This window comes from Staurois parvus, unplaced genomic scaffold (assembly GCF_062004578.1).
Source record: "Staurois parvus isolate SC_StPar_1 unplaced genomic scaffold, SC_StPar_1.0 ptg000563l, whole genome shotgun sequence".
In the NCBI taxonomy this organism is placed as follows: Eukaryota; Metazoa; Chordata; class Amphibia; order Anura; family Ranidae; genus Staurois; species Staurois parvus.
In genome coordinates this window covers 590,605-603,580 of record NW_028318359.1, presented here as the reverse complement: position 1 = coordinate 603,580, position 12,976 = coordinate 590,605, and the positions used below count along the sequence as shown (strand labels likewise).

At 40.8% G+C, this 12,976-nt stretch overlaps 1 protein-coding gene across 4 annotated transcripts in view; it reads left to right on the top strand.

The window, feature by feature from the left end:
• Window positions 1-12,976, top strand: part of LOC149450749 (serine/threonine-protein kinase PAK 1-like) — a 130,532-nt gene that overhangs the window by 45,930 nt on the left and 71,626 nt on the right. For all 4 annotated transcript variants that reach the window (XM_089691510.1, XM_089691508.1, XM_089691509.1 and 1 more), the window contains exon 2: window positions 765-971. In XM_089691510.1, coding sequence (XP_089547636.1) covers window positions 788-971 — 184 coding nt within the window. In that variant the 5' untranslated portion in view covers window positions 765-787. The remainder of the gene's footprint in view (window positions 1-764; window positions 972-12,976) is intronic.

The window sequence follows — 12,976 nt, the reverse complement described above, 5'->3', positions numbered from 1 at the left end:
AGGTACTCAGAGTGTTTATACAAAATAAATAAATGTAAGGATGTAATAAGTACAGAGCAGCACCAATATGTATTTTACATTTTGTTTGCCTAGAGTTCAGTATAAATATTATCAACGTGCTTTTAATCATGGTTTTCCAGCCATTTACTTTTTTGTAATGAATGATGATTATTGTAGTAAAAACTGGTTTTCGTATGTAGTGTGTGTGTGTGTGTATATATATATATATATGTGTGTGTGTGTATATATATATATATATATATATACAGTATGTGTGTGTATATATATATATATATGTGTGTGTGTATATATATATATATGTGTGTGTATATATATATATGTGTGTGTGTATATATATATATGTATGTGTGTATATATATATATGTGTGTGTGTATATATATATATGTATGTGTGTATGTATATATATATATGTATGTGTGTATATATATATATATATATATATACACACACACACACACAGTGAGGAACAGAAGTATTTGAACACCCTGCGATTTTGCAAGTTCTCCCACTTAGAAATCATGGAGGGGTCTGAAATTCACATTGTAGGTGCATTCCCACTCTGAGAGACAGAATATATATATATATATATATATATATATATATATATATATATATATATATATAGTAAAATTATTTTTTTTTTAATTATTATTATTCAGCAGTGATATACACTCATTATTATATGTGCACACCCTTATCCTGGTTTGTATTCTCACTGAGATCCCTCCTTACCCTCATACAGGAGCAGAGCTGGTGCTGCAGAAGATGTCAGACTATACTGACACACCTCCAGTCCCACCCCAGCGGAACACCAGCACTTTTATTGGATCGAATTCCAAGGACAGCAGCACTATGAACCATGGCTCGAAACCACTGCCTCCGAATCCAGAGCAGCAGCAGAAGAAGAAGAAGCCCATACTGCCCAAAATCCCTGGCACTGGAGACAAAAGTAAAACTTTACCCATATTTATTTCACCAAACATTTTAGCTGTCACAGTTTGTGCCATTCTGTTCAGCCTCTTATGTGATGTACAAGCTTTTTCCATACTGTATGTCCAGAGGCTGACACCACTAGTCAGATTAGACCTGCGTGGTTCGTTTTGTTCCAAATCGAAATTCGGAAGAAATGTTTCATTATTCGGAGATTCAGATGTATCCAAACTTCCGAATTACAATAGCAATGAATTTAAATGAATCCAATATAACGAAACAAAATTTTGTGCGAAATGTGAATAGATTTTGAATCGAAAACTAAATTGAATTTGAATACAAATTCGAAGTATAAACATTTTGCTGACTAATGTTGATTTTCTTCAAAGACTGTGTATTAGTGTTAACATATAGCCGTCTTCCGAAATTTGTGTTTCCAACATAATAGAATGAAATAGAATAAAGTAAAAAAGAATAAAATAGAAAATAAATGAATAAAATAGAAAATAAAGGAATAGTAAATAAAAGCATGGAATATAGCCGTATTCCGAAAGTCGTATTTTGAAAAGAATAGAATAACACAGAATAGAAAAGAATAGACAAAAACAGAGCAGAATAGAAAATAAAAGAATAGAATAAAATAGAATAGAAAAGAATACAATAGAAAATAAAATAATAGAATAGAAAAGAATACAACAGAAAATAAAATAATAGAATAGAAAAGAATACAACAGAAAATAAAATAGAATAGAAATAAATACAATAGAAAATAATAGAATAGAAAACATACAATAGAAAATAAGAGAATGGAATATAGCTGTCTTCCGAAATTTGTATTTTGAAAAGAGTAGAATAAAACAATAGAAAAGAATAGACAAAAACAGAGCAGAATAGAAAATAAAAGTAGAATAAAATATAATAGAATAGAAAAGAATACAGTAGAAAATATAATAATAGAAAAGAATACAATAGAAAATAAAATAGAAAAGAATACTACAGAAAATAAAATAGATTAGAATAGAAAATAATAGAATAGAAAATAATAGAATAGAAATAAATACGATAGAAAATAATAGAATAGAAAAAATACAATAGAAAATAAGAGAATGGAATATAGCCGTCTTCCGAAATTCGTATTTTGAAAAGAGTAGAATAAAACAATAGAAAAGAATAGACAAAAACGGAGCAGAATAGAAAATAAAAGTAGAATAAAATATAGTAGAATAGAAAAGAATACAGTAGAAAATAAAATAATAGAAAAGAATACAATAGAAAATAAAATAGAAAAGAATACTACAGAAAATAAAATAGATTAGAATAGAAAATAATAGAATAGAAATAAATACAATAGAAAATAATAGAATAGAAATAAATACAATAGAAAATAATAGAATAGAAAAAATACAATAGAAAATAGGAGAATGGAATATAGCCATCTTCCGAAATTCGTATTTTGAAAAGAGTAGAATAAAACAATAGAAAAGAATAGACAAAAACGGAGCAGAATAGAAAATAAAAGTAGAATAAAATATAATAGAATAGAAAAGAATACAGTAGAAAATAAAATAATAGAATAGAAAAGAATACTACAGAAAATAAAATAGAATAGAAAATAATAGAATGGAAATAAATACAATAGAAAATAATAGAATAGAGAAAATACAATAGAAAATAAAGGCATAGAATAAAACAGTCTTCTGAAATTAAAATTTTGAATAGAATAGAGCCAGCTATTATTCACAATGAATTTGGATCAATAGAATATTTACAATTCAAATACTTTTAGCCCTGTTGAAAATGAATAAACTAAATGAGATGAAACAAATTTCATTACGAATGCAAAAAAAAAGGAATTTAGTAACTTACTGAATCGATCCGAAACTAAACAAATTTTTTGTTCCGCACATGTGTAAGTCAGACCACTTTAGCACTTAGCTTCCTGTGTCACCTTTCTATCTCCAACCTGCTCAGCTGACATCGAGAAAGTGAATTCTGATTGTTAAAGCTCCCGATGAATTGCCTCCCAAATTGATTTCTTGTGTGCAAGGGATTATGGGAATTTCATAGACAAATTTCAGGTCATTATACCGGCATTGTTTAAAAATTGAAATGTATTACCGTTTAAAAAAGAAAAAAAATTGAAGTCTGTAGACAAAAATTGGTGATGTTTAAAAGGTTTCCCTTTTCCGATTTTGTGGCAAGAATAAATGAAATAAATAAAGAATAAATAAGAAATGAAGTGATATACTGGTTACCCCGGGCAACTCTGCTCTCTGTCTGGACTTTTTTGAGACCCTTTTATATTAAGGGCTGGCAGTACTCAAAACTGATACTTTTACTAGGACAGATGAAGGTAGACTCCCTATTGGTTTTTATTGGAGTATCGTGGTAAGAAACTCTTATGTGTAACTTTTACCTATATTATTATTATTATTACACAGTATTTATATAGCGCCAATAGTTCGCTCAGCGCTGTACATTACAATGGGAGACAATACATGAAACAGTACAATGACAATACAGTGTGATACACGAGGGGTTCGAGGGCCCTGCTCCTTGGAGGAGGGAGGGGACCTATAGGTACACTTCTATCAAAGCTTACCTGTAGGTAACATGAATTCTCTCTGCTTTCGAGCCAGCGCAGGCACTGTGGAGGAATGGCATACCGGTGCCATTCCTTCAGAGTATTGTGTTGTGGACATCATTGCAGCCTGGCCTGTCAGATGGCCGGAGCAGGGGCGGACTGACAGCTCATGGGGCCCCCGGGCAACATTCCTTTTTATTAGCCCGGTGAACACCTACCTCGTACTTTATGGAGCTGGGAAAACACTTTCTCTCTCCGGGTGACAATGCTGCTTATTCATAGGTTACAGTGACCAGATGATCAAAATGAAATTTGGAGACACCTTACTGGCCACGCCCACTTTTGAAGCAGGAGGTGAGGATAATAGCAGCTGCAATGGTGGGTGTGATGAAATTGGGCAGGTAGTGGGTGGGTCTTAAAGGGGTGTGGTTTAATGACACCTGAGCCTACTTTGTTCTAGTTCAAAAGTGCAGGTGCAGATGGGCGCTGCAGGTCACCATCATGAGCAAGGGCAAGGTGACAATCCACAGTATTACCTCCCGCCAGGGGCAGACTGAAAACTAATTGGGCCCCTGGGCAATAGGGAATCATGGGGCCCCTGTGTCATTGCGCAAACTAAAAAGGCCTATGAAAAAGGTACCAGGGGCATTTCATGGGGCCCCCTACTGACCCCGGGCCCTCGGGCAGTGCCCGAGTTTCCAAATGGTCAGTCCGCCCCTGGGCCGGAGCTTGCAAACCTAAAAGGAAGACTTGGGGAAGATGGAAGCCTCTGCAGCGATGACAGTGTGCCACTGGAGGGCTTCGTTTTAAGGCAAATCCTACATAATGTGCTAGTATGCAATGCATACCTTGACATGACCTTGCAGTGGACTTTTTTTTTTTTTTTCTGCAGTCTACTAAAGCTTCAAAGCCCATTACTTAGTTATTTGTTTTAACCAATTACAAAGAGGAGGTCCTCCAACAACTTTAAAAACAAGAACAAAAAAAACAAAAAAAACTTGAGCCACAACACTTACCTGCAATTCAGAGCTCGGCCTCTTAAATTAAGAGGGCATCACCACTGAAGAAGATCAGGAGAAGAAGAGGACCCAGCTCATCACATGACCAGCCTAAAGAGATCAGGAAACAGGACCCATCTGTCATGTGATCAGTCTAAAGTAGTTGTCTCCAAACTGTGGCCCTCTGCTAGCCTTTATCCATCCCTTGAGGCACTATTCCTACCACTGACACAAACAATGATACCGATGATGGTGAACTATTCTCCTCACTAATACCAATGATGGAGCACTATTCTCCCCACTAATACCAATGATGGGGCACTATTCCTCCCACTAATACCAATGATGGGGCACTATTCCTCCTACTAATACCAATGATGGGGCACTATTCCTCCCACTGATACCAATGATGAGGCACTATTCCTCCCACTGATACCAATGATGGGGCACTATTCCTCCCACTGATACCAATGATGGAGCACTATTCCCCCACTGATACCAATGATGGGGCACTATTCCTCCCACTGATACCAATGATGGAGCACTATTCCTCCCACTAATACCAATGATGGGGCACTATTCCTCCCACTGATACCAATGATGGGGCACTATTCCTCCCACTGATACCAATGATGGGGCACTATTCCTCCCACTGATACCAATGATGGAGCACTATTCCTCCCACTGATACCAATGATGGGGCACTATTCCTCCCACTAATACCAATGATGGGGCACTATTCCTCCCACTGATACCAATGATGGGGCACTATTCCCCCCCACTAATACCAATGATGGGGCACTATTCCTCCCACTGATACCAATGATGGAGCACTATTCCTCCCACTAATACCAATGATGGGGCACTATTCCTCCCACTAATATCAGTGATGGGGCACTATTCCTCCCACTGATACCAATGATGGGGCACTATTCCTCCCACTGATACCAATGATGGGGCACTATTCCTCCCACTGATACCAATGATGGGGCACTATTCCTCCCACTGATACCAATGATGGAGCACTATTCCTCCCACTGATACCAATGATGGGGCACTATTCCTCCCACTGATACCAATGATGGGGCACTATTCCCCCCACTAATACCAATGATGGGGCACTATTCCTCCGACTAATACCAATGATGGGGCACTATTCCTCCCACTAATACCAATGATGGAGCAATAGTCCTTATCCTACTTCCACACGCGCTATGTCATTTGTTTTTACTCCCACTGACCCCCTCAAAGCTGAGACATTGTTTACTCCCACTGATGCTGGGACATTTTCCACACTCTCTGGCCTCAATCCGGCCACTCAAACGTCTGATGGGCAGTAAACTGTCCCTTTGTTTAGGATGTTTGGAGACCCCTGTTCTAAAGAGATGTTGAAAAGGTAAGGAAAATTAACCAGTCTCAGACGTAAGGCGTGCTACATATGTCACAAAAACATGATCAAAATACGCAGGGTGTATGTAGCACGCACTAACCATTTCCCACTTTCACCCTTTCCCTCGCTGCTCTTGAGCTCCTTGCAGACCTGTGTCCATATGGCAGAAAAAATGGCAGTTGATCCATGTTTTTACCACCGCCTTCCAAATGTACGCGGTGCCACTCAGAAGGGTACACATTGCTGTGGCTGTGATGCTTGGCAATGAAATGTAGCAATTTTAACCACCCATGCTGAGTTTGTCAGGTTCACTCCTGTCAAACTCTCCCATGTAAGAGAATATTCATACGCAGCATTGCCAGGTAGTTGCAGCCCCACAGAATTGGCATTTGGAAAAAATCTTTTTAAAAAAGTCAGCCCCTTCGCCTCCTGAACACCTGCAAACCTCTTTTCCTCCTATTGTTATGTGGCATGGCCTCATTCACTGGAATAGGTCATGTTTGGTGGTGGTGGTATTGCCCACCAAACGCAACAGGGTGGCAGCATGTCTATCCCCCTGTACGGCTGCCTTTGCAGCTTAAGGGGCGCAGTAAAAATGCACTGTCCTTTTTTTTTTTTTTTTTTTTTTCCATCTGTATCCAAATGGGGAGATGTCCCCTAACCTCCTGTCCCATAGCCAAAACTGTAATCCTGTTTGGGATTTTCTTTTACTTTCACTGATAATGCTAAGCCCTGGTTCACACCAGTGTGACTTGTCATATGACATGAGAGTTCAAAATTGCATGACAAGTTGCAGCCCATTAGCTGCAATGAAACCGATCAAATTGGTGCGACCTACGTTGCAGTGACTTTGAAAAAGGTCCCTGCACTTTTTTTGTGCGACTTCATTGCAACATGCATTGACATCTGTTAAATGAAGTCGCGCAGAGTGTCAGCAAGCCACAGTGAAGTTGGATTGAATAAAAGTTGCGCAAAGTAGTGCGATTTCAAAGAAGCAGAGCCTGGTGGCAACCAGGGCTAAACAGGACGAACCGAGAAGATGACTTCCAATCGGGGGACACAGAAAGGAATAAAAACCTGCTGGGTGTTCTAATCATTCTCCACTCTATCCAAAACTAACAAAAAATAAAGTTTTGCCTTAATCTTAAGTCATTGTTTAACCTCCACCCGTTAGCTTTTATTTTTCTGGTCCAGGTGAGGTGAGGTGAGCAGGCCTCCAGGCAGGAACCAGAGTTGGGTGGATGACACCAGTCTGTGTGTATTAGCTGAAGGACTTCACCATAGCTGGGGATTTAGGTTGGCCTATCTCACCAATGGAATTTCCAAGTGATGGAAGGAGCCAGCTGGTGATTCAGTTTGCAAACTTTGGGATGAGTTGGCCATTCAGCTAAGGCTTATGGTTAACATGTGAGACTTCAACTCTCACCCACTTCTTGTCTTGTAAACATTGACATTTATTACTGTGAAAATTGGACAGCCTTTTTTTCCTACCACTGTTTGCTTTATGTAAGGGTCAGACTTTGCTTTGTTTCCAGTTTTATTGGTACTTTGAAGTCTTTATTGTCATATCACAAGTGTTTGGGACCAGGGTGGTGCCGTGGACATAGCCTACCTTGAAGCAAAGCATTTGAAATGGTTCCATGTAATGATCTCTTAAAAGGTTGTGCAAGCTAGGACTTAACCCTTGGGTAGTACAGTTGGCTAAAGGATAGGTATCTGAGTGTGGATTACAAATGTAATTTTTTCTTTACAGAGACCAGTCATGAGTTGTGTACCACAAGGCTCTGTAAATTATATGCCTGGAGGTCTGATGGCATGGGATGTCTTTTTGCTAATGACACAAAGGTGTACAATAGGGTTGTAAACAAAAGTGATCACCAGCAGGAGGAAGGAGGTCCTGATCCCTCTATATAGATCTTTAGCTATCACTAGATGGATCACCAGCAGGAGGAAGGAGGTCCTGATTCCTCTATATAGATCTTTTATATCACTAGAGGGGTCACCAGCAGGAGGAAGGAGGTCCTGATTCCTCTATATAGATCTTTAGCTATCACTAAAGGGATCACCAGCAGGAGGAAGGAGGTGCTGATTCGTCTATAACAGGGGTCTCCAGACTTTTTAAACAAAGGGCCAGTTTACTGTCCTTTAGGCTTTGGGGGCCGGACTGTGCCCAATGGGAGTAAAAACAGCCCCAACGTCAGTTGAAGTAAACCGTGCCCCATTCTTGGTTTTAGTTGGAGGAATAATGCCCCATTGTTAGTTTTCAAGGGAGAAATAGTGCCCCTTCACTGGTGTCTCTTGAGGAAATAGTGCTCCATCGTTGGTGCCTTTGGGAGCAATGGTGCCCCATCTTTGCTGGAATGGTCCCCCATTATTGGAGACAGAAGATGGAAGGGTGCGCCAAAGGCCAGATAAAGGCAAGGAAAGGGCCATATCCTGCCAGCGGGCTACAATTTGGAGACCACTGGTCTATATAGATCTTTACATCACTAGAGAGGTCACCAGCAGGAGGAAGGAGGTCCTGATTTCTCTATATGGATCTTTATTTATCATGAGGGGTCACCAGCAGGAGGAAGGAGGTCCTGATTTGTTTATATCACTAGAGGGATCACCAGCAGGAGGAAGGAGGTCCTGATTCCTCTATATAGATCTTTATATCACTAGAGGGATCACCAGCAGGAGGAAGGAGGTCCTGATTCCTCTATATAGATCTTTATATCACTAGAGGGGTCACCGGCAGGAGGAAGGAGGTCCTGATTCCTCTATATAGATCTTTATATCACTAGAGGGGTCACCAGCAGGAGGAAGGAGGTCCTGAAGACCTCTCTTACAAAGATATGGGGACAGGATAGACCTGTCATCATTTTTGTGGTCTTTCTCATTCTGAGGGATGAAACATATCAGGAGAGACCGCAGGAACCCATTATGTACAGTCTGGAGAAAAGAAGGGAAAGGGGGGGATGTGACTAAAACCGCTAAACACTATCAGTTGTGAATAAAGTTCAGAAGGGCAGTATTTAAAGTATGAAGACCGAACACCTCCTCAGCACTTTTGGATAGTAATACTAATGAGAAAAGTCCAGGGTTCCAGTGGTACCTATCCATTCCCCAAAATAAGGAACCAGCTAAGACTATATATATTTCTGTGGACATTAATCTGTAGTTCCCATCCAATCCTAAAAGATGACTTTTATGTGCAGTGAACATCCACGTGATAGGAAAGGATACAGCAGCATAAAGAGATTTAGGAGGCTGAACCTTAAGATAGCCTATTAACTGGTCCCCTGTTGGCTAGCCTGTGTGGTGGCAGCATTTTGTATTTTCTATAGAAAAGAATGTGTCTATCTGTCTGTCTGTCTATTCAGTCGTATCCAACCCTTGGCGATCGCATGGACCGTCACTCGTAAGCGACTTTTTCCATGAATTCTCTTAGCAATTATTTTACAGGGTAGGTTGCCAGGTCTTTCCCCAACCCCAACCATGCAGGAGATCCAGGGATAGAAAAGAATCACCCCCCTTTAACCAATTCAATACCGGGCAATTTTACTGATGCCAAGAAAATTTCTACTCCCTCTGGCCACTGTTCTGACATTTGGGGGATATCTGTACTGTCCTGACATTTGGGGGATATCTGTACTGTCCTGACATTTGGGGGATATCTGTACTGTTCTGACATTTGGGGGATATCTGTACTGTTCTGACATTTGGAGGATATCTGTACTGTTCTGACATTTGGGGGATATCTGTACTGTTCTGACATTTGGAGGATATCTGTACTGTTCTGACATTTGGAGGATATCTGTACTGTTCTGACATTTGGAGGATATCTGTACTGTTCTGACATTTGGGGGATATCTGTACTGTTCTGACATTTGGGGGATATCTGTACTGTTCTGACATTTGTCGGATATCTGTACTGTTCTGACATTTGGAGGATATCTGTACTGTTCTGACATTTTGGGGATATATGTACTGTTCTGACATTTGGGGGATATCTGTACTGTCCTGACATTTGGGGGATATCTGTACTGTCCTGACATTTGGGGGATATCTGTACTGTCCTGACATTTGGAGGATATCTGTACTGTTCTGACATTTGGGGGATATCTGTACTGTTCTGACATTTGGGGGATATCTGTACTGTTCTGACATTTGGAGGATATCTGTACTGTTCTGACATTTGGGGGATATCTGTACTGTTCTGACATTTGGAGGATATCTGTACTGTTCTGACATTTGGGGGATATCTGTACTGTTCTGACATTTGGGGGATATCTGTACTGTCCTGACATTTGGGGGATATCTGTACTGTCCTGACATTTGGAGGATATCTGTACTGTTCTGACATTTGGAGGATATCTGTACTGTCCTGACATTTGGGGGATATCTGTACTGTTCTGACATTTGGAGGATATCTGTACTGTTCTGACATTTGGGGGATATCTGTACTGTCCTGACATTTGGGGGATATCTGTACTGTTCTGACATTTGGGGGATATCTGTACTGTTCTGACATTTGGGGGATATCAGTACTGTTCTGACATTCTTGGACCTCAAGAAATTAGATTGGCTGTCAGTACTTCAGGATTGATCAATATTCAGATCTATACCATAGTTACCATAAATACCATCTATACCATAGATACCATAAATCTGTAACTTTCCTGCAAACTAAAAAATACATCCTAATTTGGGTTATTTTCACCAAAGACATGTAGTAGAATACATCTCGGCCTAAATTTATGAAGAACAATTATTTATTTGCAAACTTTTTTAACAGAAACAAAGAAAAACACGTTTTTTTTTTCAAAATTTTTGGTCTTTTTTTGTTAATTTAGCAAAAAATAAAAAACCAAGCAGCGATTAAATACCACCAAAAGAAAGATCTAGTTGTGTGAAGAAAATGATAAAATTTTAGTTTGGGTACAATGTTGTATGACCGCGCAATAGGCCATTCAAAGTGTGAGAGCGCTGAAACCTGAAAAATGGCCTGGGCAGGAAGGGGGTAAAAGTGCCCGGTATGGAAGCGGTTAAAGCTGCATGGAGTGTGGAGTTCACGTGTGCAATGAAGGAAAGAGGTGGTTAAGCCAACAAACACATACAGCAGTGATGACACCTTGACGCATTTCCCACTGTAGCACTTAAAAGGCTATAAAGGGAAATGGGTCAAGACAATCTCACCTCTCTATATGTCTTTTTAAAAAAAATCCTCCCGTTTCCGTCATTGTGCTCGTGGGCTCATTTTTCTTGTATGATTTCTTTACTCGGCTGAACATTGGAGTGAAGTCAGAGCGATAAGGAAGGGTTGGGCATGAGCTGTTCACCGTATCAGTGGCAGTCTTCTCTCTGTACATTCCTTTTTATTAGCCCGGTGAACACCTACCTCGTACTTTATGGAGCTGGGAAAACACTTTCTCTCTCCGGGTGACAATGCTGCTTCTTCATAGGTTACGGTGACCAGATGATCAAAATGAAATTTGGAGACACCTTACTGGCCACGCCCACTTTTGAAGCAGGAGGTGGGGATAATAGCAGCTGCAATGTTGGGTGTGATGAAATTGGGCAGGTAGTGGGTGGGGCTTAAAGGGGTGTGGTTTAATGACACCTGAGCCTACTTTGTTCTAGTTCAAGAGTGCAGGCGCAGATGGGCGCTGCAGGTCACCATCACGAGCAAGGGCAAGGTGACAATCCACAGTATTACCTCCCGCCAGGGGCGGACTGACAACTCATGGGGCCCCCGGGCAATTGGAGATCATGGGGCCCCTGTGTCCTTGCCCAAACTCAAAAAAACCTATGAAAAAGGTACCAGGGGCATCTCATGGGGCCCCCTACTGACCCCGGGCCCTCGAGCAGTGCCCGAGTTTCCAAATGGTCAGTCCGCCCCTGCCTCTCGCAATTAAATCTGAACAACCTGAGAGGGGAGGGGCTGGGAAGATCACGTAATAAAGGCTTGTGACATCATCAGTAACCCCCAGCACCGCTAAGAAAAGACTCTCCCCCCTCCCCTCCCTCCTCCAGTTCCAGGCCAATCACAGAAATGTTGCTAAGATGGCCTAAACTATAGTCATTCGGGCTGGGGATGCCATTATTAAAGTTGGAAAGAAATCCAAGACACATTCCTTTTAATGGGATGAAATCAAGGATAATTTTTTTGGGGGACAGTCCAGGGAAACTGAGGACATCTGGTCACCCTATTATAGGTACTGTACAGTCAGTGAGCGTTGTCACCCACACTCACCATCACAGGAAGTGTGTTACTGGCAAGGTCACCAAGTGAAAATAAAGGGGGGGGGGGAAAGACTGGAAAAAAAAGGAAACTAAAGCAGTCACCATATCTAAGATGGGGTAAGCTGTGATATATTTATGTTCTTTAGTGTAGATTCACTTTAAATTGGACCTATGCTTTAAAATATAAATAGCCAATAGAGCAGAATTCCTATTAAGATGCAGCAGAGCACACCCACCCATGTGACAGTGCCTCTGTCTCTCTCTTCGTTCTCCTACTCTCAACTTCAGTGTTTTTATTTTGAGTTTGAATGAAAATGTGAGTGATACATTAAAATCAAGAAGTAAACTTCAGACTAAAGCTTGGTTCACACTGCCGCGAATTGGGATCCGACTTGTGAGACCCCAAGTCGCATGCAATGGAGTCCCGTGTTAGTCAATGAGAGCCATCTTAATTGACGCTACTGAAGTCGCTGCAACATTAGAAAAGGTTCCTGTACTACTTCAAGGAGACTTCTATCCAGGGGTGGACTGACAACTCATGGGGCCCCCGGGCAATAGGGGATCATGTGGCCCCTGTGTCCTTGCCCAAACTCAAAAAAGCCTATGAGGTACCAGGGGCAAGGTACCAGGGGCATCTCATGGGGCCCCCTACTGACCCCGGGCCCTCGGGCAGTGCCCGAGTTTCCAAATGGTCAGTCCGCCCCTGCTTCTATCCGACTTGTGCCCATTGACTTTAATGGAAGTTGCCTCTAAGTTGGATCCTCATCTATATTGATGTGATTTGGATCCAACATGACAAGTAGATTACCCAGGCATTCCCTGAC